At 49.1% G+C, this 27,786-nt stretch overlaps 1 protein-coding gene across 4 annotated transcripts in view; it reads left to right on the top strand.

The window, feature by feature from the left end:
• The window catches only part of LOC142900288 (partitioning defective 3 homolog), a 165,460-nt gene that overhangs the window by 64,891 nt on the left and 72,783 nt on the right, over window positions 1-27,786 (top strand). For 2 of the 4 annotated variants that reach the window (XM_076044487.1, XM_076044486.1), the window contains exons 6-13: window positions 7,401-7,504; window positions 9,288-9,371; window positions 12,217-12,342; window positions 14,514-14,914; window positions 17,981-18,120; window positions 18,831-18,959; window positions 21,041-21,079; window positions 23,911-23,958. In XM_076044487.1, the coding sequence (XP_075900602.1) occupies window positions 7,401-7,504; window positions 9,288-9,371; window positions 12,217-12,342; window positions 14,514-14,914; window positions 17,981-18,120; window positions 18,831-18,959; window positions 21,041-21,079; window positions 23,911-23,958 (1,071 nt within the window). The remainder of the gene's footprint in view (window positions 1-7,400; window positions 7,505-9,287; window positions 9,372-12,216; window positions 12,343-14,513; window positions 14,915-17,980; window positions 18,121-18,830; window positions 18,960-21,040; window positions 21,080-23,910; window positions 23,959-27,786) is intronic. The other 2 variants (XM_076044489.1, XM_076044488.1) reach the window with 1 other exon arrangement.

Below are 27,786 nucleotides of genomic sequence, written 5' to 3'. Positions count from 1 at the left end.
GAATGTGTACACAGTGTGTGTGTGTGTGTGTGTGTGTGTGTGTGTGTGTGGGTGTGTGTGTTGCTCTCACTCCTCATTGACCCACTCTGCACTCCTTTCCGCGCCGTGTTTCCACTTCCTCTGTTTTTTCTTGTCAGATTGGAGGAGACGAGCCCCGCCCCCTTCCCCTTGTTGCTTCCTGGTGGTGAACAGGAAATAATGGATTCAGATATGCAGCAAATAGTTTTTGTTGCATTCAGTCTTGACGCAGCGTCTGTAAATGTGTTAAGACTAATTAAATGTGTCACTCGGGCACCTCTTGTTTGCTGATTAGCGGAGCGAGGCTAGCTAATGTTAGCGCGTTAGCGTTTGACTGTGGAAGGAACAAACCAATCAAGGATCCAGCTAGCTGCTAGCTGCTGCTGAACCTTCATTCTGTGTATTAAAGGTTTTTTCTGGTCCTCTGTTTGCTGTTGGCTGCTGGGTGTCGATGTCTCCAGCCTGACGGCTCTCCTGGCGCACAGATCTAGTTGCTAACGCAAGAGGCAACAGTTTTAGGGAGGAACTCAGCAAAAAGCCTATTATGATTCATTCTTTTAGTTGTTTTTTTTTGAAGTGAAATCTCTCCCCGTCTCTGCCTGTCGTCACTCTCGACAATCTGAAGCTGAAAGTCACCCTGACATAAAAATCTCCATCCATCTCGCTATCAATCCATCCATGCATCATTCTTCCCCTTACATCAGCGGCCTTATTTATTTTTTACATTTTTCTTTCACTCCTCTGGGTTCTCGTGTCCCTCCTGGTTCTCTCTCTGGCTCCTCGACACGTTTGATCTCAGGATTTTGGAAGTGACAGAGAGGAACCGCAGCAGCTCGGAGCTCCGCCTCCAGGGAGAGATGGAGGGAAGATGAAAGGCTTCGTTCCTTCTCTCCTGGGTCTGCAGCTCCCTGAAAGGGAAGCTCCACCTCGGGGTGCCACCTGCAGGCACGCACGCACACACACACACACACACACACACACACACACACACACACACACACACACACACACATTAGAGTCATAATTTGCTTTTCATCACCTGCTCCCAGAATCTAATCAAACCTAAAATAAGCCTGATCCGTGTGGGCAGGTGGCAGCTCTTCACAAACACACACGTCCCCCAATCAGGCCGCTGCCGCCGCTGCCATCGTGCACCGCAGCTTCCGAGCCGTTTATTGCTAGTGCAGAGCGGGTGAAAGGTAGATGGAGACGTCAGAACAAAGGCAGGACAGGAGAACCTTTTGAAAACCAGAAGGTCCTCTGCTGGGAGGACAGACAGGAAGTGGAAGTTAGCCTGAGGTGGGAGGAGTCAGAGTTTCTGCCCAGAGGCCACGCCCACACAGGGCGGATGTGCACGGACTCTGCACCGAAAAAAAAAAGTCGCAGCCTGGGAATCGGAACCCACAGCCGACTGTGTCACCGTGTTATTGCGCACAAAATCCTTCTCATCTACATGAATCTAGTTCGTTCCACTGCGTTCGATCCCCACGTTTCAGACGGGTCGCTGCAGTGAACCTCCAGTCCCTCACTTCTTCCCACTGCTCCGTCTTTTCATTACCACGTCCCCGTCACTCACCTCGCCTGCTCTGCTGTGCTCCGCTCCCTCCGGAGGAGGAGTTTCATTTACAGTCTTCTGCTCGTCTGCATCGCGCACACGCACACACGCAGGCACGCACACACGCACACGCACACATGCACACGCACGCACACACGCACACACGCACGCACACACGCAGGCACACATGCAGGCAGGCAGGCAGGCGATGTTAATATTGAAAACAATCGAGTGCTCCAAGCGCCCGGCTCCCTCCCGTCCCTCCTCCCGCCTCCCTCAGAACACGCCCCTGCTCGCCGGAAAACACACATTCACTCAGATCTTTCTGCCAATTTGGAGCCACGCTGACGGAGCTCTCAGGCAGCGTCGAGTGTGACTTTTGCAAATTGCTCAGGTTGCTGATGAGGCCTTGCCGCTCTATTATTTCTGAGAAAATTGCGGCGCATATTTGGCCGCGGCACTGCACTCCCCTCTCTCTCCCCACCTCCCCACCGGCACCAGCAGCACCATCCACTTGTGATTGGATTGGATCGCTGAAATTGCGGCTGAATTAAGTGGATCGCTACAGCAGCGGCGGCGGCGTAATTTAGGAAGTGCTGGAAGTCTCATTTTGTTCACGTTGTTATTGCTGCCGGCTCTCGCCGTCCTGTCTCTCTCTCTCTCCCTCACTCACTCACAGACACACACGCACACACACACACACGCACAGGAGATACTGAGGCCACGAGTTTCACTCTGGATTATAGCTTTGAAACTTCATTTGGCCCGGCATGACAGAGGGCTGCTGGATATATTACACCGCCAGATGTTTGTGGAAACATGAATATTACGTCCATGTGTGGTTTCGGAATAAAATTCCCGAGCCGCCTCGCTTCTTCTCCAAAGGCTTTCCAGGAAGACTTTCGTGGAGGGCTGGATCTCCATCGCCCTGCAGAAACACTGATGCTGCGGTTTCAGTCCCAACCAATTCACGTTACCTCTCACACATGTTTTGAGAGGTCTCAAAATTTGACCCATTTTCACATCTTTCTAGCAGCCTGAACTCCGGTGGAGGTGGAAATTAATTACCGGAGAGAAAAACTGTGCCCCTTCCCGACGTGACTTTGACAGTTTGTTAATATCAAATAAAATCAGCAGCTTTAAGAAATGAGTTACAGAGTGCACATGGGTTTGCATGGCTCCCTACAATCATAAAATATAGACCTGCTTGAATGCAGAAATCCAGGCCTGGTGGTGATGCAGCTTGTTGTGAACTCTGACAGCCTTTTTACTGCTCAGTGAATCTGCCAGTTACCACCCTGTTATTAACGCGTCCCTCCAGCACACTAATTGGATCAGCGCGTGCAGGCGGCTCCAGGTGAACGCCTGCCTGATAAAAGATGCGTCGCGGTCGCCTCGATGCGACAGTCCTGAAAGGTCTCGGCGTTTTGACAGATCGCCGCGCCGCACCGTCAATGTCACCAGCGCCTGGCATTTGTCACTGCCGCGGACTCGCATGATTCATTGCCCTCGCTCACGCCGCACCCACCAACCCTTTAAAAAAAAACAACACCACACAAAACAGCTGTCCAAAAGCAGTATATTTAGCCCTCTGTTTGCAGCCTCCCTTTGTTGGACCCTCTGCGGTTTTTTTTAAAGCGGAGAAAAACAGGGAGGTCTGAGAAGGCGGAGCCAACACCCAGCTGGAGGTGTGGTCACCTGCCTGGTCGATGTATCTGTGCCCTGTGTGACATCACACAGGGCTGGTTTTGGTGAGTAAAAAATATAATGGAATAAGTAGAAAACATGCACTTTAGTGTCAATTGAAAAAGGAACAAAAGTGTTAGAACAAAGTATGTCTCTTTGAAGCCTCATGGTATTTAGCTCTTTATTGAAATGACTCTTTAAACACTGACAAAAATGATGACATACAGCTATTTTATTATTTACTTATTATTACTATGATTTCTTCAAGTCCGGTGGGCCAGATTAAAAAGCTTAATGGGCCGCATATGGCCCCCGGGTCGCAGTTTGCCCATATGGTATAGACTGTGCAGGTTCAACCTGTTTGTAGGCACCATCAACATGCCGGGCCTTGAAGTTTCCAACGCTTGAGAGTTTTATCTGACTTAAACGACTCCAGTTTGTTCAAGTTCAGTTCAAACCCTCGTCAGTGCTGCTTTCACGAGCCTCCTCTTCAGTTTGTCACCAACAAAGGTGGTCAGAGTGACGGGGAAGAGAAGTGGTCAGTACTTCATTAGGGTGCAACATCACTGCTGGGCCACACACACACACACACACAGGCCAGTTGCAGACCACTTCATTTACAGTGAGAAGCAGAGAGAGGCGGCCCCAGCGGAGCTCCCTGTTAATATTTAATGAGCCTCCAGGCCTGAAACCATCCAGGAAGCAAACAGTGACTCGGCAGGCGGACAGCAGGCAGCGTCCACCTGCCCCTCTGGCCGTCAGCTCCACCCACGAACACGCCCCCTGAATTATTGATAAACCCGTCTATCGACCAGTAACGGGCCCCGCCCACTCATGGGAATGGAGGACGCCTAGGCGTGCAGGAAGGTTCTTTGATTGGTCAGTCAAACAGCTGGAGTTGGCTCCTTCTTCCCAGACAAAACATTTTTATTTATTTTTTGGGCCCATCAAAGACCACATGAAGATTTCCTTCCAGCCACCGACATGCAAACATCATCTTGACATTTAAGGAAAAAAAAACCCACCAGTTTATCATCACAAGGTCCATTAAGTTCAAAAAGATCAGGCAGGAAACATTTTTCCCCTTCTGGAAATTGAAGATTCTTCCGCATCTGAAGCCCTCTTCCCGTTGACGAGTCAATTTATTAATGGGGTGTAATTGAATCGCAGCAGAAGCTGAGCTCGGTGGCGGCGGCGGCAGCAGCAGCGCCGCTCCACGACGGATTTCTTTTTTTTTTTTTAATGATTCGTCAAAAACGTGGCAGGGGTGGAAAAGGGGAGAAAAAGCAATTTTTCCAGCATTCATTTTTCAGAAATGCATATCACGCATCGCTGCATCTGATGGAGGTGAATATTTTTTCATTGGCTGACTGCGTTTACACACACACACACACACACACACACACACACACACACACACACACACACACACACTCACACACACTCACGGACGCACTCTGTAGACAGCTCATCCTATATAAATATGTGAGTAAAGCGGCTCTTTAATCTCATGCGCTCTTGTCTCCAGGTTGAAGCTGTCTGATTGTGAATCCCTGCCCTCCCTGCCTCTTCGCCACTCACCTTTTATTATTTTGCTCTTGTCACGCCGCTCCGCCACGTCCACAACGCCATTTTTGGCATTACGATTCCTTCGAGATGATGCACATTGAAAAGAAGGCCGTTGTGAGGTGGCGGCGGTGTGATGAATGCCGAACTCATTTGCTGGCGCTCAGATAGCGGCTCCGCTGACGTCCGCCAGCATTTCCTGATGAATATTGAGTTTTTTGTTGTATTTCTAGTCGGCTGGATGAGTCACTATTGTCTCTTTATCTGCCTTCTGATGTTCTGCTGGGCTCCTCTGTTTATTCAAAGTCATCTGCGTTTTTAACCACCGCAGAAATAGTGTCGTCTTCCTCTTTTCCTCTGCGATTGTTGCTAATGGACAGATGTGGTGCCGCCGCCCTCTGGTCTGAGAAATTCCCTCAAGTGCTCAAGGTTTTAGCTCGGGTGGTCGGGTCTGGGAGTTGATGCAGGAAGTGGATGGATGGATTCACCATTGAGTTACACTTTTTTTTCCCTCAAGCTTTCCTCAAAATTGTCTTTGTCAAAGTTCTACAGCAGCTTCGAGCATATCAACTACTTTACAATTTCTGCCACATCCAACCTTTTTTTTGTTTTTGTTGTTTTTTTGTTCAGCGATTGGAATCCAAAGTGTTCCAATTTGATGCTGTTTGACTGCAACGAGCTCCTCATAAACATGAAAAGTCAATTTAGAAAACCTCCATTGATGACCGACAACCTGGTGGAACCAACAAAGCACCTGAATGTGATTATGCTAACCTATTGTAGCTCCAAGTGGGCGGGTCCTATGGAGTGTCCACCAATTCTCATTAGTTTCTATGTAAATGTAGACCGTAGCAACATGGTTGGGTTTACGTCTTCATGCTTTTCGTCCCCAAAAACAAACACCATTCCACGTAACATTTCCTTATTTTTCCTCATCTTCTTCTCCTTTAGTGTATGATGCGATTTGAAATAACTCCCCAGTCTGCAGTGAAACCATTAACATCCGTCCACAATTATGAGTCATGCCGATGCTTTTGGCCAGTGGGAGGCGATGTGAACATTTAAATGGGGAAGTTGGCGGCAGCCCCGCAATGTATTTCCGACATGTACACGCACGCACGTGCACACAATCTGCCCTGCGGCTGCACCTCCTCCTGCCGCCCAAAGTGTCATGGCAACGGTGCGGCAGCCGCCGTGACGGCGAGCTCATTTTCATACTGATGAGGCCGCCGCCGCCGCTGCCACTCGCTCGTCTGTCCTCTCGGGTGTCGCCCTGAAATTTTAATGACCTTCTCTCCCGGCTCTCATTTTCCTCCCGTTTCGCCCTCCGCTCGGCGTCTTTGTGTGTTTGTCACCAGTCTGGGCTGCGGAATGCAGAGATGGGTCCGGCGGGCCGCCGGCGGTTAATACGCGAGGAGAACAAAAGCGTTCCGGAGAGATAAGACCGCGTGACGGCTATGTATTTTTACACCTGCGGGAGACCTCCTCCTGCTCCTGCTTTTTCGCCTCCTCCCATCGACTCTTCTTGGAATCATCAGGTTGGACTGTCTTGTAGGTTGCAGAGGTTTTTGTGTTCCCCCGATTTTTTTTTTTAAGGCAGCTGCACAAAAGCACTTAGAAACGTGTCTGGCGATGCTGGCGGATGACCAAAGCTTTAGTTTTGGGCTCTCGGAGAAGATCCTGAATCACATGTGAGGTCAGACCTCAGATGATTCGGCTCAGTGAATTCACAAGATCCTGATTCAGAGATTGAAAAAGTCTTCCGTGGTTTAAGAACCTTGGTGACCTTTTTTATTGACCTGACTGTACAATCCTGTTGCCGTTGGCTTGGTGCTACAATTTCTTGAGGCGTGTTTCGTGTTTTTCCCGTCATGTGAACGTGAGCTCTCGGCAACAGCAACCAAACGGGATTGCATTAAGGTTCGGTTGAAGCCACTGGCTGTGATTTAAACGAGAAAGGAGATTGGGTTTCAGTTGTCAGAGGTCAAAGGTCAAGATTGGTGCGCACCATTGGTCAAGTGGTCCAGCATTAGATTGCGACGTCACTCCCTAGTATACGTCGAGTTTGGCACATTTAAATGGGACCTGGATGAGTTCCACAACTCAGCTCAACTCCACAACTCGCACTCCAATAGGTCCTGCTTTAGTGTTTGGCGCTAGCGCCTTTCCCCTTCCATTGTTGTCAAGCATCAAAATTTGACAAACCTCTCAGTGTCCGATAGAAAGGTCATGTGGCTCAAAGAAGACGTTGCAATTTCTGAGATCCATGTAAGCAGGAGAAAAGTTTGGAACTTGGTGTTGAGTAGCAGCAGCATCAGACCTGGATTCACTGTCCACTGTATCACGATCATCCCACAAGTGGGCTGGGGTTAGACTGGCTGATGAACAAGCTTTTTACAGTGGTTCCGTATCATCAACTAAACGCAAAGTTCCACAGCGTGTTTTTCTGTCAGCCTCAGCCGGTGAAGGTGAGATGAGTCTTGCAGATCCTGAGCAGCTGCAGAGGTGAAGCTGAACCAACTGGTAGCTGCACGTTGTGAAGGTTTCTCCCGGCTCACTGTTGTCTTGTGTCCAGGATGAGGAGGCGGCGGCGGCGGCGGCTCAGGACGAGAACGGACGCATCGACCCGGTGGGCCGGGCCGACTCCTGCATGGACCACGCCCTCGCCAGGTCCCTGGAGTAAGTTCTTCAGCTCCTCATCCACTGTGACTGTCCTGTCTGTGGCCCCGACTGATGGATCACTGTGGTCCATCTGCTCCTCCTCCAAACTTCCGTCTAAGTTCTTTCTTCTCTGTGTGTTCTGTCCTCCTGCTCCTCTAGAACTAGTCAAGGTGTCGCAGCTGAGATGAGTCTCAGGGAGCAGCTTTAGAAAGCAGTGACAGTCGGCGGGGGGGCGAGGGGAGAAAGAAAACATACTCATGTATATTAAGTTGACCTGTGTAAATCAGCTTCGCCCCCCGTTTCATCTCTGCAATTACACGTATGCGTCCTTTAAAGGCAGGCCAGTGGGTTCCTGATTGTGCCGCCGCTTTGTTTGTAGAAAATCTCATCTCGGCCCCGTTTGCTCGCTCGCTCTCTCTCTCTCTCTCTCTCATTTCCATAATTCTCTTTTGTGGGAGCCAGATGATGGCGCCGCGGCCATCAGAGCACTCCTACGCAGCCGCCGTTATTAACCGCCGTGTCTTGTTTTGTTATTTTGCTCCCTTGAACGCTTCCAGCTTAATATGCAGGTACAGTACTGTTGTGTGTTTAGCTTTTTTTTTTTCCCCCTCCTCCCTTTTCTCAGATTATTTTCCCCCCTCTCTCTGTCTCTCGCTCTCTCTCTCTGATATTCTGTCTTCAGCTGCCTCTTAGTTGTCAACAAGGGGCCCATTTCTCCCGAGATAATCATAGAGGTTGTATCAAAGCTGCGACTCCATTAGATTTGGCGTCTTGTTAAATCTGCCTGTGTGAAGCTATTTTACTGCCAGAGCTGCTGCTGCTTTTTATTTAATTTTTTAATTTTTTTATTTTTCTATTTTGCCAATGGGTGATGAAAGCTGCAGAGTTGGAGTAAAAAGGAAATCCTGTCACTTCCAGCTTTTGACGGGATCAGAGGATGTGCAGCCGTTTATATGTCGTGATGGCGACGAAACTCACATTAATTCTCCTTTTTATCTAAAGTCACTCCTGGGCCTCCCACAACATTTTCTATATGAACCTACATCATGTTTTGGCAAAGTCGTCGTTGAAAGTCGTTTGACAGGAGCTGCCAGCATAGTTCGACCAATCAAGTTTCTTGGGCCCTTGTAGATCGAACTATGGGCCCTCATGTGTATACATGCGTGTATATACACATATGTGTATATATGCATATACATACTGTATTTGTGTGTATATGTATATATGTATACACACACACACACATTTCCACGGTGTTTTCGACACTTTTGATGGATTTTGCTTGTTGTGAAACACCCTCAGCATTTCGGTGCCTTTAAATGGTTTTGCTGTCATAACAGCGACGCCATTTATTGGTAATTATTGCAAACTGCTTCCTGTGGCAGATCCGGCTGCATCGCCGTTTTCTGGCGGAATTTCAGGACGTAGCGGGGCGACAATTTTGTCCCCTGAACATCAGAGTTTTTTTGCGCGGCTCCCACACTCAGACATTGTGTTTCAGTTTTTCTTTGAACCCAGTGTTGCTGTGTTTGTGTGTTTGCGAGTCGTCCCTGTCCCTGGCTTGTTGTTTGATGTTTCTCTTACTGTCTTTCTCTTGTCAGTCTCCTCCAGCCTGATTTTGTTATTTTGCTTTCTGATTTAATTTATTCACACTTTTGTTGTCATCGACTTATTTTCTTTTCCCCTTTTGTCTCATTTTTTTTGTCACGTCCTCCCTCCCCCCACACGGTGTCACCCCTCTCCTCTCCCCCTCACCCCTCCCGACGTCCCTGTCTCTCTCCCGTCCGCCACCGTCTCCCAGAGACATTGTCAAACTGGTGGAGGTGTCGAACGACGGCGGGCCCCTGGGAATCCACGTGGTGCCTTTCAGTGGGAGGGACCGCAGGTAAAAATATCCACAGCTGCACCAGAGCAGATCAGTGGACGTAACCTCCACAGAGCTGTAAACATTTATTTTAAACCTCTTGTTTTTTCCATGTTAAGATGTCAAAATATTCAAATCATCATCTGAAATGACAGATTTCAGAAAAAAACAACAAAACATTCCAACTCTTCTGTTTTTAACATGAAAACTGATCCCTTGCCAACTTTGTTTTATCTTTAAAAATGTACTGATGCTCTCACACGCACACACATACACACACACACACACACACACACACACACACACGCACACACATACAGTTTCTCCTTTGCCTCCTTTGCCTCTCTGAGCCTCCCTTCCATCATTTAGAGTTAGTGCTCAATGTTGCCACATGACAGAGACATAAATTAAAGGTCCCGTTTTCTGCTAAATATAATCTTTAGTAGAAATCTTTATTTTTTTTCTAGGAAAGTAAATTTAGTGCAACATGAGACCAATAATGAGAGTTTATGGCGTGCCAGTTGAAATGATATAAGTCTGGAAACTAAAGCAAAGCCCTTTGTGATGTCACAGAGGGTCATTACCCCCATGGCTACTGACCCCCAGCCAGTTATTGGCTATTGTTTTTGCTGCCTACCAAACACATGGAAGGCTCAACAAAGCATCGGTTTTAGCAGGAGGCTGTCAACGCAGGGCTAAGTGTGCTACTCTGTCGATACGTGTAGAGTTTCATTTAGCTTTTTTTTGAGCCGTGGGGTTATAAATGGCGCCAGGTTGCTTCACCTCCCGCGGTCTAGGAGGAAAACGTGCAGGATGTCCAACAGTCACAGGCATCGTGGAGCTATTTGCAAGTCGACGGCGATCGATCACGTTTGTTTGGCTGCCGGCAAATGACCAACACATTTCCTGGCCGCCGTCACGTCGGCTCTGTCTGAATCAAAGGGGACGTTGAGCAGTTACACACACGTGCACACACACACATGCGCACTCACAAACACACACACACACACACACACACTTCTGCAGCTCATTAAGAAACGTACATGCGCGGCCAGCCGCGTGGCTGCAAAGGAATGATGGGAAATTCCACATCTGGTTTGCGTCTCTCTCCCCCCCCCCCCCCCCTTCCAGCAGAAGTTTGTTTTATGTGAAAAACAACACAAAACAGTTGAGGGTTTTGTACAGTGTTTTTCGTTTTTTACAATTTTGCCGTTGTTTTTGAGCTGCCGTATGAAGAGCCGGGTGTCGGCGAGCCGACGGCCGAGTCCTTAACTGCCCCTCAGCTCTCGCAAAACACAGTCAGCGACTCCGAACTGGCGTATTAGGAAATCGGGACGACGTCTTTGTTTTTCATCAGCCTGAAAGCGCATTTCCGACGCTCCTCCCTCCTACCGGGGAGAGAGTCGCCTGGGTGGCGCTGTCCCGCCTTCATCGCTCAGCGAGTCCCTCGGCAGCAGATCACATTGTGTCGCTCGCTCCCGTCCAATCAGAGCCGTTGTCCCCCGCAACTTTTCCTCCAACTCCTGAACTTGTGGCACCCTCGGTGTAATCGCATCCCCGCCCCTATTGAATTATGAGCCGGGCCGAGTATTAAACCCTCCTAAACCAACCTGATTTACCTTCAGGGGGGGAAAAGCCGCCGACGCACGCTGACACAGATTATAAAGCAAGGAAGACTCGATTACGGTTCGCCGCCGTCTTCCCTGCTCATGCCGGGATTCCTCCATCCCGGGGGGTCCGGATCCGTAATCCCTCCGGATCCCCTTTCAGGTGAAGTTAGCCTCTCCCTGCGGCTGTGCGAGGAGGCATAAGCTGGTTTTCCACGCCGGATTACGGGCCGGCGATGGCAACAGACTCTCCGCTCCTTCGCTCTGATTGGCCGTTACTCGGGACTGCAGGTTGTCGCCTGCCGAGCGTCGAATGGAAGGTGACTCCAGGAGCCGCTGGTGTGACGCTGCGACCTCGTCTTGATTTCAATAAAGAGCCGGCGGATTTTCCAGGTCGTGCTTAACGACTCGGGGGGTTTTAACAACAAACACAAGCTCTTGTCTTCGTAGTCGACTGTTTCTGTCTCCAAATGACACGCTGTTTCAAAGTCTCCTTCAGCTTTGTGCACTCGGAAAGTTTTCTTACCCAGGATTTTCTTTTATCCTTTGTTCTTTTGTTTTTGACAGCAAATTATCTTGCACGCTTGTGTTTTGCCCCGCCCTCCCATCACACCTCAATCCATCCACTGGAAGATTAGATGTGTAGCAACAAAGAGGAAGCGAGTCAGTCGATGCGGCCGTGGTCAGGGGCCTGAAGACAGAAAAAGTGTTTTGGAGGATTCGGCAGCTGTCCAGGTGGATTTCGCTTCAGTGGAGGCTTCAGAAATAAAGACAGAGTGTGAGAAACGTTTTGGCCTCTGTCTCCCGTGAAAAAGGCCCCGCTGAAGTACCGACTGTCGCGTTTTTCTCCTCCTGTCCACTCCTTTTTGGTTTTCAAGTTGTTTCATAACAACCTGCAACTTTTTAGAACAGAATAGAACTTTATTCTTTATCCATTATTAGTCCCACAATGGGGAAGTTTGCATAATTACAGCAAAGGTGTATATTGAAAATTATATTAATTAAAAAGACACAGAAATAAAAAATCTAATATTTGTATGGGGGAAAAAAAAGAAGGACAAAATCTCTGAAACCACCAAATGTTAGAGTCAAACGCCCTTTGGGAATTAGTGCACTAGAATGTTCGGCTGGTTCACGCCGCTCGAGTGACACTCGTCACATGACTTGAAGCCTCAGGTTGAAGCCCTTGGCCTCGATGGTCAGCAGCCGTGTTGACGAGCTCCCCTGGCGCCTCGCTGACTGGTGTTTGAACCTTTCAGGACTCTTGGCCTGCTGGTCAAGCGTCTGGAGAGGGGAGGGAAGGCTGAGCAGCAGGCCCTCTTCCAGGAGAACGACTGCATCGTCTGCATCAATAACGGCGACCTGCGGAACATCCGCTTTGAACAGTAAGACACGCCGCCAACAGGAGCCTCTCAGCCCTCTGGACCTTCGCTTCCTCCTCCCCCTGATAACCTCCGTTCTAACTCCACCTCCTAGCCAATAAGCTCTCTTCCTCCTCCTGAAGCCCCCTGAGCCGCTGCACTGGTTCCCACTGCTGCCCGTCACTGTGCTAAGCTAACTCCTTCCTGTTAAAGCCCAGTAGGTTGCTCTTCTCTGCTCTAAAACACTTCCTGTCAGTCTTCGCTCCCCTGTGGTTCAAAATCAGCTTCCCCGGACTCCCGTTCTTCCATTCTTCCTCTCCACTGGAAGGAATGGGAATAATCCCGCTAACCCTCCTAGCTTTGGCATTCCAGCTGTGCTTCCTCACGCTAACTCCTCTCCCCTTTGTTGCTGCTTGTTCGCCTGCATGTTGCCTGTTTTTTATGTGTTGCACAGATGTCATCTTATGTTGCATTGTCATAATTTTTTATATGCAACATATATGTATATGTATAACATAACATAATAATGAATTAATACTAATCATAGAACTGCTGGTACATTTACACCAAATGTTTCAAGACAACAAAAAGAATTGTTAGTTAAAGTTTAGCATTAAATCAGTTTTGTGTTAGTCTTAAGTGTGCCTTTCTGAAAATCCAATTTAATTTCCATCATTTATCCATCGTTTATTTGTTTGGAAGAAACACAACACTTCACCCAAGTGTGTTTGTATGAGTTGTTCAGACAAACTTTAGATTGATATAAATCTGTAATATTCAGCCCATTCATGTTTTGACTCATAACTTAAATTACAACTGTTCGTGTTTCCGGAGTTGGTCAGATCACACTGCTACTCTTTTGTCTCATAAACACCCTGATTCCTCCTCTGGGAAGGTCATTATTGGCTGGGAAAAAATGTGCTTGGAATTTCACAATGTAATTCCGGCCATTCAAACATGTTATGGGAGCTCTAGAAATTCCGGGGCCCCTTTGTTTTCTCTCTCTCTCTCTCTCTCTCTCTCTCTCTCTCGCTCTCTCACCCTGACGTCCGGGCAGCTGTCACAGGGATGAGGGAAAAGCCGTCGCCGAGTCAGAACTTTATGGAAACAGGTGTCTCTAACAAGGGTGCTTCATGGTGCTGACAGCCCTCATACCGTTTCCATTCACACCTACTGTACGTCAGCTCTCAGAGAGAAGGGTGATGGTGGGTTGGTTTGGTTTTAAAGGGGATTTTGTGCGAGCCATCCAACGGGATGGGGTCCCCTTCATCCGCAGCCAAATGAGGGGATTATGTGATGGAGCTGTCAGGGAGGGTTTGGTTTCCTTTTTAGAGCCACTCACGCCGGCAATGAGTATTAATTATCATGTCAGACTGCTCGCTGGGTGAAGATGGAATTTATGTTTGTGATGAGGCTGCGGAGAGCTTTAATGAGCAGGTTTGCGCTGACAAGTGCGGAGGTAAGAGTGTTGAGGAATTATTTGAGCCTCAACCCGTTTTCAGCCCGTCCCCTATACGCCTTAAACTCACCGGGGGTTCAATTCCGTCTCTGAGTGACGAAGGCTGTTGCATAGGAAAACATACGTTCTGCGGTCGCCGAGAAGAAACATAATGTTGGACTTCCTGTACCCATTACCAGCGCCGTAAGCAGACAGATATTTAGCAATGGGCAACAGAGACGTCAATGCATTTTAGCACTTGTTAGGTGTTGCTTGTTTTCGACTCTGTCGCTGATCCCTGATGACACTTTCTCACCAAAATGTACTCGCACATCAGGAAAAGAAAAACTTGTATAAATATTTCAATACTAAATGTATTTAGACAACACGAGATTAACGCAAGTTATCTTTGGCCTGTGTTATTACAAGAGATGCTCCGAGTGTTGGTCACTGGTTACTGCTTGGGTAACATTTGTTACCTCAGCACTTGTTCATGCTACATTCATGATGCCAGTTGGGAAAACATTGTACAACACAGTGTTGTCGTAATTTGATCAAATCTCTATATGTGCAGAAGTGCGTGTACAAATGAAATATTTATACACGTTTTTCTTTACCTGTTGTCATTATTTTGGCTGATTGTATGTCTTAGCAGGCCACACAGAACCACATGTGAAGGTTCTAATGGGTGGGTGGAGCTAGTCTGTACAGCAAACGGATGAAATGGTGTTGAGTTGAACTGTGTTTTTGTTTCCAGAGCCCAGAACATGTTCCGTCAGGCCATGCGTTCGCCCGTCATCATGTTCCACGTGGTGCCGTCGTCCATGAAGGCCCACTACGAGCAGCTGTCCCACGCCGAGAGGAACCCGGCCTACGCCTCGGGCCGCTTCAGCCCGGACTCGCTGACGGGCAGCACCACCTCCAGCATCGACCACGCCCCCCAGAGGATGAGCCGACACGGCTCGCAAAACCACCAACATCCTCACCCGCTGGTCCACGTGGATCAGACGGACGGCTACCCGACGCTGACTCACCCGGCGGTCTCAGCCGCCAAGCCTCCGATGGGACACGCCCACTCGCCTCAGAGGGCGATGACCTCCACACCAACGGGCTTCACCAAGAAGGTCGGGAGGAGGCTCAACATCCAGCTGAAGAAAGGTGAGGGAAAGAAGTTCGACTTTCAGGGATTTTTTGGAAGGTGCTAATCGATGACGTTTGCAGCAGGACAGTGGACAGAAAAACTTGCTCCGTCTTATTTTAGGCCAGTGTCACACTAAAATGGGAAATGTAGTGGTGCAGCAGACCTTTTGGAGCCAGTTGCTACTGATCACGTGACTTGTAAACGCAGAACAAATGTTTTCAAAGCTTAAAAATCTTTCTGCAACACTCACACAACAGTGAACTTTCCCATCCCTCTGATCATTTTGAGGTTGATGGAAAGCCGCATGCTGTTGTTGGACATCACAACTCAAACACACTGGAAATACAAGCCTAAGTTAAAAGCCAATTATTGATAACCAAAATTACCATAATTCGGATTTTAAGGGATTTGTTCTCCCGACGCTGCAGTGATCTTCCGTCCATCCTTTAAATCATCAAATCGTGACAAAGATGCGTCAACAACAACAAAAAAAAAATGTTCAGAGCTTCTTTATTGTCACTGTGCTAAATTGTAAGAAAAGCCCCTCAGTCCCCACATGATGTATTACATCATTCTGTTTTCAAAGCGTCATCCGATTCTCTGTGGAGCCGCTGTGAATCATTCTCCTCCTCTCATTCTCTTGCATTCCGGCTTGACGGGTTCCAGGACCTTTTCTTTTTTACTTTCCCCCCACACTCCGAGTGAATAAGCAGCAATTTCCCGTCCTGACTGCGGCTCGTCTTGAACAAGTGTTGAAAACAGTTGCAGTGCGAGAAACCGCGATGAAAGACAAAAAGCCGACGTGATGAAAGCGTGAAGAATGTGAGCAATGACGCAACCGGCTTTAAACAATCTGTGTCTTTTTTTCTTCTTTCTTCCTTTCTTTTGACATTGATGCTGTGAGCGGTCCAGCAAACTGGTGCAGAACCAGTATGTGGGGAGGCGGGTTTTGAGCAGTGGAACGGGGAGACGCCGGGCCCGCTGGGTTTTTGACTGACAGCTGGCGCAGGTGCCGCCAACAGGACGCCAGGTGCCGGTGCCAGATCTCAGGGGCCGGAGCGAGCTTGTTGCTTAGCAGCCGCTGGTCGCTGCGTGCTGTCAAATGCCGCAGCAAAAGAGTCTGACAGGGCCGCCTCGGCGTGCGCTTTCTGAACCCCCACCACCTCCACCCCCCTAACTCACCCCACCACCACTACCACCCCCACCCCTTGCCAAAACGTCTACAGCCCTAAAACCTAAAAACTCCCAGCTTGTCGTATCCAGATTCCCTCGCCATCCTTTGTTTTATGCTCTGTGTGTCTGAAATGAATGAAATTTTGCATCTTTTGGATCTCTTCGGTTCTCCGAGAGTCTACACTTCTACGAGTGTTTTTCTCTCCGTCGTTCCTTCGTTCGCTTCCTGTTGTCGAAGCAGACGCTTTCAGGGGATTAGCGGCGAGTCCCCCGAGAGACCGCTTGGCTCGTCTGAGCGCCGACTTTTAGCCTGCGGCTCTGAGCGCAGATTAAAACTCCCGTCTTGTTTACGCGGCTGCATCCGGCCTCCTCGCCCAAAAAAATAAAGATAGAGAGAGGAATCCCGACGGAAATCGAAAGCGGTCTTAAGAATTCCGCCATCGCGCCGAGGAAATTGCTGAGGTATGTCTTCATTAAGCTAATGAGTTTAAGGGATCCTCCTCCGAGTTTTGACGCTCGGGGCGTTTTTGGCAGCGGGCGTCTCGTACACCTGCAGGAAGTCGATTGGCTCGTCAATGTCGGGGATTAAAGGGGAGAGGATGTGAAACAGGATCACCGAGTGTTTTTGTTTCTCTCCGCGGCAGGCTGCTGAGGATTAGTGGCCAGCGTTCAGATGTAGGATGGCACGCTCATTATTGTTCTCGTGTTAGCACCTTTTTTTTTTTTTTTTTTTTTAAGTCATCTGGCACTGGTCCTCAAACAAACCCTCCAAACACAACAGCGGGTTTTAATTACATTCCCGAGGACGTCGGTATGTTGATGCATTGGCGTACACTCGCGTCCGGATCGTTAAGATTTCTTTGGTAGGCTTTGAATGAATCCATCCTGCCAACATCTGAGAGGAAACCTCTTTCTAGCCAGTCAGCAGCCTTTCACTTCCAGCAGAACCAGAGAGCAGCCGTGGTGAGCTCCTCTCATAGGCCACGAGAGGAGGACAAAGACAAACAGGAAGTGCCCCGCGAGTCTGGCTAATGCTAAGCGGATTAGCGCAGATGCTGCAGTTATCTGTCAGAATTGAACTCTGACATATATATATATATATATATATATATATATATATGTATAAAAAAGAGAACGGAAGTGATGTCACCCTTTCAAACTAAACGGGAAGCCTGGAGTTTGAAATGTTTCCAAGTCAGAATCTACAACAGCAGCCAGTGTCACACATTCACACTGGTGGTGGTTTCACTGTTTCTGGCTTCTGTCAATAGCAGACAAAGTCTACAGGTTCAGCTGCCCGTCCACATGGTTTTATTTAGAAATTCCATCACTCAACTTTAAAACAAATAAAAAATGTTTCTCTGTAAACTGCCCTGACTGTCCGCCGACATGATGAGGATCTCTCTTCATTTCCTGTCCTGAACAGGCTTAAAAGTCGGAAATTGATGTTTGTCTGTCAGGATTATTAACGATATGAGACGCAGGCCGGCCTCCCAAATGGCCGGCGATGATGCAGCCCGGTGGGGGGGGCGGCAGGCATTTCCACACAAACAAACACATATCATCATATCCGTCCATAGAAATAAAGATTAACGAGCTCAGACACTCCAGCCTCATCGTGGCTGTGTCACTGCCGGGGCAGCCACAGGAAAAACAATATTGTCTTATTCCAGCAGGACCAGGAGGAGGCTGCACGTGTCTGCCTCCTAAACTCGGTTGGAGGGGAGAAATTGGTCACATGACTAAACGCACCTTTAACGAGGTCCCTTAATCCGCTTGATTGTTTACTCACTGCTTAGACATTTTCACTGTCATTATCTTTAATTGCTTCAGGGCTTCGGAGGCAGTAGGACAACATCAGGTTCTATCCGTCCTAACGCCTTGCCTCTACTCACCGCTGCCCCCTGCAGGTCCCGAGGGGCTAGGCTTCAGCATCACGTCGCGGGACGTTCCCATCGGTGGCTCGGCGCCCATCTACGTGAAGAACATCCTGCCACGTGGAGCTGCCATCCAGGACGGCCGACTGAAGGCCGGAGACAGGCTGCTGGAGGTCAGTTGGTCAGGAGAGCGCTGGGTTGGAGGGGGGGGGTGAAAGGGGTGGAGTCTGACGCGGAGGCTCGACTCGAAACGCAAAGTCCCGACCACACAGACGCTGCTGCCACCGAAGAACCTCAGACCAAATTTCTCATGGGCTGAATTTAAAGAGCTCTTAATGAATCTGCCTGCTAGCTCGCGATATGGAAACGGAGAAACTCGGGGAGTCCAATCAGGGGAGAGTGTTTGTTTCTCCGAGTCTGGCGGCGGCCTTTTGAAGTCGGGATATGGCAGCGCATTTACATAAAGGATTACGGTTCACGGCAACGTGTTTACGTGAAACCTCGAGAATCCTTTGATGTTTGTTTGTTTTTCGCCGATTAGCCTGGTGGCTGATCGGGGTATTACACATTGGCAGCCAAAAAGATTTAAAGAGCCCAAGTTATGCAAATGTCATGGAAAATATTTTCAACGTGTCGAATGTTGTCTCTATTGCTACAGTTACTTTTGCCTCTTGCTTTACCAAAAAGAGAGCTAAAACGCACCCCTTGTGATGTCACAAGGGGTGTTGCTGTCCCTTGTCTCTTGTTTTTTTTTCCCCCTTCCCAACATGTGGAACTTCCAACAAAGCATCATTTTAGCTGGCGACTATAAACAGCGATAATAAACCTGTCAAGCTGCACTACACTCACGAACCAAACAAAACTATTTTTCTCCCCTGCTCAGGTGAACGGTGTGGACCTGAATGGGCGGACCCAGGAGGAGGTGGTGTCACTGCTCAGGGCCACGCCCATGGGCGGGGCGGTGGGGCTGGTGGTTCTACGGCAGGAGGACACCTTCCTTCCTTGCGAAGTGGTACGTTTGTCGTTTCCCCTCCGTCCTGTCAACACCACCCCCCCCCCCCCTCCCCCCCTTCATCCTCCTCCACCTTCCCCTCTTCCTCCACTTCCTCATCATCCATGCATGGTCGAGTGCAGGTTCTGCGTGTGTGTGTGTGTGTGTGTGTGTTGCTGCTGTCACAGTCGCATAAAAAAAGAAATAAATAATAAAGAAAAGATCCCCAGAAGTGATCGCTCTGTTGTCGTGTCACTTTCTGGGCTAACACAACACGCCAGGCGAGATGCAGATCGATGTTCTCGCTCCGACGCCTCACTCCATTATCAGGCCGCAGCTCGGCCTCCGAGGAGGAGGTGGTGGAGGTGGAAGAGGACGTCTGGAGGCGCAGCCTCACTCCTTATCTCCTCCTCCTCCTTTTTTACCGTTCACATTATCTCCATCTCTCCTTTTTTTCCCATTTGACTCACGGGATTGATGGATGCAGGGATGAGAGTGGAGATGCGGGGCAGGCGAAAGGCAGCGAGAGCAGCTTTGGCTTGAATACTTAATGAGGTTGCGCTAACACACAGACACGCCGCGCCACACCGCGCTCTTTCTGGGCCGAAACTCTTTGCAAAGATGGCGAACACGTCGCTGCCTGTGCGTCTTATCGGCTGGCTAGCGTCGCTGCACACTGCAGCCGTAAATGATCCTCTCTGCCGGGCGTCTCCGCCGCATTCAGGCACTCCCGTCCTGCTAGCTGCGTCAATCAGGCGTCAGATTGGCGCCAATTACGGTGGGAAAGCCGAGGAGGCTACCGGCCCGCCGCGGCTACGGTTCGGCCCAGAGATGCCGTGGCGCCGCTCGATTCCGGCTGACTCAACATAGTTTAGCAGTTAGCTGCCGGGATCCATCTTTCACCTGCGGAGGCTGAGGTCACATGGTTCAGGACGGGGCCCTGGCGTGCAGAGAATAAATAAAAACGAGCAGCTTCAGCCTTTCTCCGACGGTGCTAGCAGAGCTGCGCAGCAGCTGTGACTCATCCCAGGAGTAGCAACGCAAACAGCGTGGCAGCAGAGGCCCCGACCGCTGATAGAAAATAATAAGCCGATTCTCAGGAGTGAATGGCAATTTTTTTTCTTTTCTCGCCAAGTCGGAGCGAATTAAAAGTGGCAGCTAGCGAGAGTTATTTATTTAGCCTAATGTAGTGCGAAACGAGGGGAAACGCGGCAGCCGGCAGCTGTCGTCTGATTGGTGCAGCTGCCGCACGCTGCAGGTTGGAACCGGCCGCTCGCCTCAAACACCCGCTGTAATAATAATAATCATGATAATGATAATAGTATCTAAAAAAAAAAAAAAAATTGTCCACTGTAGTCGTCGTGAAAATGTGATCAAGACGAGAAGTCGTTCATCTCCCTCCGCAGAAGCAAAATCAGTTTCAGTGGGAAAAATCCCAGCATGCTTTGCGCTGCTCCAAAGTTCGCTTTGGTTGGTCGTCTTGCGCCTGGTTGACACGCAGCCGCACCAAAGCTGCAACAGAGAGGCCGCAGGGGGGCGTCCTTAACCATCCTCCTTTGGTCACTTTGGTCTGTAGCCTCATCTGACTTTGGGATGTGAACGCTTTAATCCTGCAGTGAACCCGAGTCTGTTTCTTTTGAATGTGTCATTGTCATCCCCTGCGTTCATCCATACCCATGTAGTGGCTGTGTTCACCTACTCATCTAGAAGTTTCCCTCTTCCTCCTCGTTCTTCTGTTTTCTTTTTCTCTTTATCTTCTTCCTTTGCTTCTTTTTCTTCTTTTAAGTCTTTGTGCAAATATTTACAATTTCCAATTTGTTTTGTATATAAAGGGTGGTTGTAAAAGTCAAAAATTCTTCTTCTTCTTCTTTATTTTATAGTGACTTGCTTATGTAAAAAAAAACAAGAAAATAAATTTTTTATTTATATATTTATTTATTTAGTTTGATTGATTAATGTAAATGAGAGCGGCAATAAATGTTATTTTTTAAAAATCTGAAAATCTTTTTCTTCTTCTGTTTGCTTTTGTTGCCAATGAAGATCTTTAGCTTGATAATTTTTGCCTCTCCTCTTCTTGCCCCACCCCCAACTCCTTCCTCTAGAACGTCGAGCCCGCCCAGACGCAATGCCACAGAGATTTGGTAAGACTCCGCCCACTCCAACACCACCCAACCACTAGACCCGAGTCCTCCCTCCCTTCCCTCACGTCAGTGAGTTGCACGCCCGTTTGTCATTCAATTCTGGCTGGAGGAAAACGCGTGTTCTTGGGCTTGGAACCGAAACGTATTAACTCGTTCGGGAAGCACTGACACGGCGGCTTATTGATCAATGTCGCCAGTGGTTGGGGCGGGTAGTTAGTCAGCATCCACCTGAACTGCACGTCGTTCCGAAACACTGCAGAGTTCAGCTTCATTTGTCGGCTCCAGATGACGCCCTCAGCCTGCCCTCCCTGCACACCAGCGGAATGACAAGTTTTTAGCGGGAAAAGAATTAGTGAAGCTGGAGCTGCAGACTCCTTTGGAAAAGAGGCACTTGACATTTCTAAAGTCGAGGTTGTGATGTGATAAGGTCGAGTTATTTTGCACCCAGTGTTTAAGGTGTTACTGTAGAGCATCGGGAGGAAATCGCCATGAAACGTGAGAAGCTTAAAGTTTCGGGAGAAAAATTACGTAAAAAGTGATTTATAAAAAAAACAAAACATTAGCTCTTTTTCGGGCTTTGCGGGCTAACAAATACTAGCATTAGCACTCGTCCACTTGAAAACATTAAGTGTTTAGCAGAGAGGCGTGCGACCTGGGACACACCTTGCGTTTGCCTGCCAGACCACACAATAACACGCACCAAAGAAAAACCCTGGCGTTTCCTACCTCTCACCTCCAGCATGATCGGCGGCGTGCAGAATTTAAATGAACTTGATTTTTTTGGGGGGGGGAGTTTGTTGCCCCGCAGTGGCACCAGATGCACGTTTACCTTGCGAGACGTGCCGTCAGCGTGGCTGTGCGCTCCCTGCAGTCGCTGCCACGCAACCCGACGCAGCTGTCGGCCATTTCCATCTCGCTCCTTCTGCGCGTGTTTGAGGGAGCGCCCGAGTCGCGTCGGCGCATCTGGCCTCGCCTTCGGGTTCGCACCGAATTGACGGCGCATTTTTTATGTCATTTCGTTTTTTTGCGCAGCACATTTGCGAGTGTAATTGGCCAGTTAATTGGGCTGGCGGGTCGACCTGCCAGCTGTGGGCCTGTTTTTTTTTTTTTTTTTTTTTACGTCCTGGGAAGTCATGGCAGGACGCCGTGGCTGCAGCTGGTGCGTCTCGGGACCATGTGACCGTTTTGACACGATGACATTCTGACCCTGTTTCAGTCTTGCTTCAAGCTGTTGTTGTTGTTGTTGTTGTTGTTGTTGTTGTCGTTGTCGTTGTCGTTGTGTCCTGTCACTGCGAGCTGTTCACACGCCGGCACGTGTCACATCTTTAATTGGCTCTTTGTGATCCGTGATTGACAGCAGGGGGGCGTTTTCTCAATCGTTTTACCCCTGATTCCCACCAGATACCCTCTGGTGGGAGTTGAGTGAGCAGCGAGGTCTCAAAGCAGAAGCCGACCAGAGGAGCAGAAGGAGCAGAAGAATAACTCAGCTTCTCATGCATTGGCAGATTCTTCCACAGTGAACTACATGATTTCTACTTAAATAATGATAATGATAAATAAGTCTTTTGTGTTTTCAATTGCAAATTTTCCTTATAGTCAACAACAGAAGATTTGTGCCTAAAGTGCTTCATAAGGACCGAGGGAAGTTAGTTTGATGACTTTTATTTTGGAAGCCGAACTTGCTGAAAATCAATAGAGCCACAGGGAGCCAGATGGATGTGGGAAATGCATCTCGGCCGTCTCCTCTCTTTCCTCTCACCTCCCCCTCTGACTCCGAACCTCCTCCTCCTCCTCCTCCTCCTCCTCCTCCTCACCCCATTTTCCCAGAACACCCACCGCCGTAATGGATTAGGAGCCTTTTTAGATTTTATCTGTCATCCGGTGCCTCTTTTCTTAACATATCACCAGCGAACAAACAAACAACAGCAGCAGCCGCGGCAACACACTGGACGAAGGGTGTGGATCCAAAGCAACAACCAGTAATGGAACAGGATCCGTTTTCAGACTGTTGTCAGGTTTTCAGTCGATAAATAGAGGGCTGGGTGCACAAAGTGAGGGTGCAAGCAAATTTTATTTTTTTAATGTAACTTTATTATTCAATTGGTTATTGATTCTCCCTTTTTCTACAAAATTTTGAAAGCATGGTTGGAGAAACAAAACGCTAAAATATATATGTTAAAGTTCCTGCACAAGTTCAAAGTATTTAAATATGGAGCCTATGGTGTCGTGGCTGTTCTTCTTTTTAAGTTACAGGATGAAGACGAAAGGTCAGACCAAGATGAGAACTGCCCTGACCGGTTTTGCTCAAAATCACATTCAAACATCATTCAAATATGAATGAATGACATTGTTTGACTCAAGAGCGTCACAAATGGAAACCTGACAACTAAACAGCCGGCTCAGACCCATATGAACCAAATCATCACTTATGCAGATGATGGATTGTGTCACTGTCGTTCATCTGCTGGAATGTTGATGATGTTCTGGTTCTCCTGCAGTTTCTGGGCCTCAATTACCTGAACGAGGCTCCTTGTCAGTTGTGGTGTTGTGTGTGTTTATAGTTGTGTGTGAGTGTGTCTGTGTGTGACTCATTCCAATGACACTGTACTTGTGGTGCTGCAGCGCTAATCTCCACTGGATCAGATCCTATCAGTCGTTGTGCTGTGATCCAATCTAACGGAACTCACACTCACTCCACCCTTTGTGAAAACTTCCTCTCCTCTTTGCCCTTCGTCACGTCCCTGTCGTGAATTCTCCAACTTTGTAGGCGTTGGCCAAGGTGTCTAACCTGTTGATTTTGACTCCCCCCCCCCCCCACCCCCCATCTCCAGCATCCGAGGCCGCCCGCCGCATCTGGGAAAGCCCATTGTGTAAACGAGGTAACCGCTGCATGACGTGCATCACATCTGGGCGGCTTGGCTGAAACGGTGCTGCGGGTCCAACACTTCTCCAGCCAAAGAAAAAAAACCCAGCGTCTGCTTTGTTCCTTTGGGCGTGGCTCTCATCGATTCAGTGTCCTCCGTTTTCCTCTTCACTTCCGTCCGTTATCTCTTCTCTTTTACCTCCTCCTCTGCCTCGCGCTGTGTCTCGCACACGCGCGCGCACACACTCGAAGAGCCGAACCCCCCCCCCCCCCTCCTCCTCCTCGTCCTCGTTGTCGTCGTCGTCTTCCTCGCACCTGGCTGCCACAATGAAGCGCTGATCAGAGGCATCCGTCTTTGCGCGCCCGCTCTGATAGTGCCATAATGGGCCCATAACAGGAACATTCAGCTCCATTGTTTACGCCATTAGTCACACGGGCTTATGGAAAATTACTGCAGCCGCTACATTGAAAAGCCATCAGCGGCGCTGCGGTGGCAGCTGCGGCGCCGCGCCAAGATGCTATCTGTCACGCGGTGCGTTCGCGCGTTCCGCTCTCCTCTCTGCGAACCGAGGAGGAGGAGGAGGAGGAGGAGGAAGAGGAGGGGAAAAAAAGAAGCTGTTATGAAGCAGCAATCTGTCGGCGCATCGCGGCGTAATGATGAGCGTTTTCTTGATGGCGCGGCGGAGCGTTTGGCCCGGCTGGGCGCCGCCTCGTCGTGACATGGCGAATCAATCCACACGTGGAGGGTTCGGTGTCACAACACGGCGTCTGCAGCGCGTCTGGCTGTGTCGCTGTCGCAGCTTCTGCACACAGTGGCTCGTAAGCCGAGAGTCGCGCGAGGTGAGAGGTCGCGTTTAACGGAGGAGCCGTCTGAGAAAAGATTCGTTTTTGGTAGCGAGCTTTTCAAGATGGATGCAGAGCTCCTGAATTCTTTTTTTTTCACCCTGTAATTTAACTTTGGATTTTTACATGTTTTCTCCAAAACATTCAAAAAAAGCCTTTTGGTCACATGGCATAGACCGACTGTGAAATAGTCAAATAAAACTGCTTCTTTCTTTCACCATTTCATGCTCTTAATTCATTAGGTGTGTGTTTTCTTTTTTTGTTTTTTAGCATGAAGCAAATTATTACAGGAGCCGGGCTACTTGGCGCTGTGGCGATTAATAGTTGCAGCAGGCGCAACACTATTTATGGAAGCACTGTAGCGGCTCGTTGCCGACACGTGCGAGTCAATCAGAGACGGTGGCAGAGCCGCCTCTCCGCTTTAATTAAAGTGATGTTTCAAGCTGCCGTCTGGTCCAAACAGGCCCATTAACACCGTGCTGCACCCGCATCCACCCACGACAACCCACACACACACGCACACACGCGCTTGTGGCAAGTGACACAGAGCAGCTGCCAATGTAACAAACACTCAGGTTTGGATGTTACAAAGGTCGTTGAAAGCGGAACAGTGCACAGGTGGGAGCCGGCAAAAAGACCATGTGATGTGAAAGACAGGAAGTGGCTCCTCCATCACCTCATTAGGATTGGTTCCTTTTACCTTCTGCAATAGCAAGTTTCCACAGATCTAGTATTGGAAACGCGTGAAAGAGATGTGGCTCCAGACTGACGTGACACCGTCACAGAGCTGCTGCTGACCTATCGGCTGAACATCCGTGATGGCAAGCTCTCGAATCCACGCTTTCATGCTGCTTGCATCGTATTCTGAGCTTCCGTCAGCAGAAACTTACTGACTGTGTCCTATATGGCGGACAAGCCATTTTGTCGTGCTGTTCAACATCGGTATTCACTATATAGTCCACACAATGTATGCCACAATGCATCACTAAAAGTAGTGTACAACCGATGGTCACAAACCCGGAAATATATCCCACCATGCACTGCGCTCACGCTGGCCCAAAGATGGAAAAGGCAAAAGGAGCCGAGTGTTATTTTCTAATGTGGGAAGACGCTCAGTATAGTTTGTATTTCCAATGCATGCCTATATGAAATTTGTTTATATATGTATTCATTAATTAATTTATTACCACCTGCTAACGTGACGTTTAAGCAGTGCAGTGATTAGGTTATTAATGCCAATAAAATGGAACCCGAAAGTTTTTCTCTTTTTAAAATAAAATTTGGCCATTGAGTGCACAATATAGTTGGCAACAACAACCTTGTGTTGGGCAGTTTTGATTCGTCAGTGTGAATTGTAGCGTCCGTTTGCTGTCAGCTGACAGGAAGTGGCGGCGGCACTCGTTCTGCTCCTCCTCTGCGTTTCAGTGACGGTCCTCTGCAGAGCTCCGTAGGAAGCCGTCGTCACGAGAGTTCCTATTAGCTTCCTGTCATGTGGAACCACTGCGGCCGGTTGGTTCCCCCACGGCCGTTGGTGTTTCCCGGACACGAGGTTGTTGCGAGCGCTCGCAGCTGTTTGTCAGCGTGTGCGGCGGGATGCTGGCTGTGCCTGAGCGCACGCGCACACTGACAGCTGAGAGGACCGACGTCCACACATAGACACTTGAAGATGCCCTCTGCCACACACACACACACACACACACACACACACATCCAATTGTGCTAGTTTCAGCTCTGTCGATTTTGCAGGTAGTTTTTTCGCTATTCACGTCTCTTTCAGTGCAGAGCTGCAGGGCGACGTCAAGAGAAGCCCTTTTCCCACTGGCCAAAAACCCTGTTCAAACCCGCTAACAGTCAGCATTTGGTAGCAGTGGGATAGGCTCACCAACCAGCATCAAACAACCCGGCAAGCAAAATCGGCTTTAATCGACTTGGCTCCGATCGGCTTGCAGTGGCAGAGCCTGACCCGTGTCAGCGCGCTAATTTACGTGGTAACGTTGAGCGCCACGTGCGCTACGTCATAATATCGCGCCAGTCGCGGCGTATGTCACGCACCGAAAAAAAAGCTCAGCTTTGCGTTCGACACCGGATTCATTCGGCATGTTGCAGCACTGGCAAGACGGTGAAGCGTCTCAAGTCTCAAGCCCAACAAGAAAGTACACCGACCACCGCCGGACTCGCTTCCATGGTGCTCTCCATTGTTTACTTCCCTGAATTCTGTCGCACTTCATCAACGCGACCTCAGCGTGATGACGTCAGCACACATGCAGCCGTGAAAGTGGAGACTACCCAGCTTGCCAGCAGGGGGTGACAGCGTCCTGGTTTTGGTCAGTGGGAAAGGTGCCAAATTCCAATTGTTAGCCCGTTGACCCGTGTAAACAAAAAAATAAAAAAAATAAAAAAAAAATGCATCAACCCGCTAATTTTCGTGGGAAAGTGGCAAAAGACAAGTAGTGGAGATATTTGGGTGGGTGTGGCCGCACTCTTCTGCTGATGAGGGTGGGCGTGGCCCAGGCGGGCGATGAGAGGGGTGGGGGTGTGTGGAGGAGGGACGGAGTGAATAGAAAAGAACGATGCGGGAAAGGGATGCAGCTCGCCAACAACGCTGCACGCCCGACTTCCCTCCACCAATTACACCCTTCATTGCCTCCCACTCCCCCCCTCAAGCCCCCCAACCCCCCATCCCCACACACACACACACACACTCCTGCTTCCTTCCCCTTTGCAATCCCTCTCTAGTGACGTTTCTTTCTTTTTTCCCCTCCGCCGTCCTTCCGCACGGCTGTCAAATCAACAGGTTTGTCAGGCCAAAGTTGAGTTTGCCTGCAGCCTGCTAATCATTTCAGACAACCGCAGTGGAGCGTGGTGTTTGTGTATGTGTATGTGTTTGTGTGTGTGTGTGTGTGAGTGTGTGCGTGCTGGATGAAAGAGAAAGTTAAATCAGAGGCTACTTTGGATGCAAGCGGTGTGATCTGTGGGAAAACAAAGAGCGTCTGGGAGCGGC

Source organism: Nelusetta ayraudi, unplaced genomic scaffold, assembly GCF_046127955.1.
Source record: "Nelusetta ayraudi isolate G7.1 ecotype Tasmania unplaced genomic scaffold, CSIRO-AGI_Nayr_v1 ptg000081l, whole genome shotgun sequence".
Classification (NCBI taxonomy): domain Eukaryota; kingdom Metazoa; phylum Chordata; class Actinopteri; order Tetraodontiformes; family Monacanthidae; genus Nelusetta; species Nelusetta ayraudi.
The sequence above is the reverse complement of the archived record's forward strand: the minus strand, read 5'-3'. Positions and strand labels throughout refer to the sequence as shown.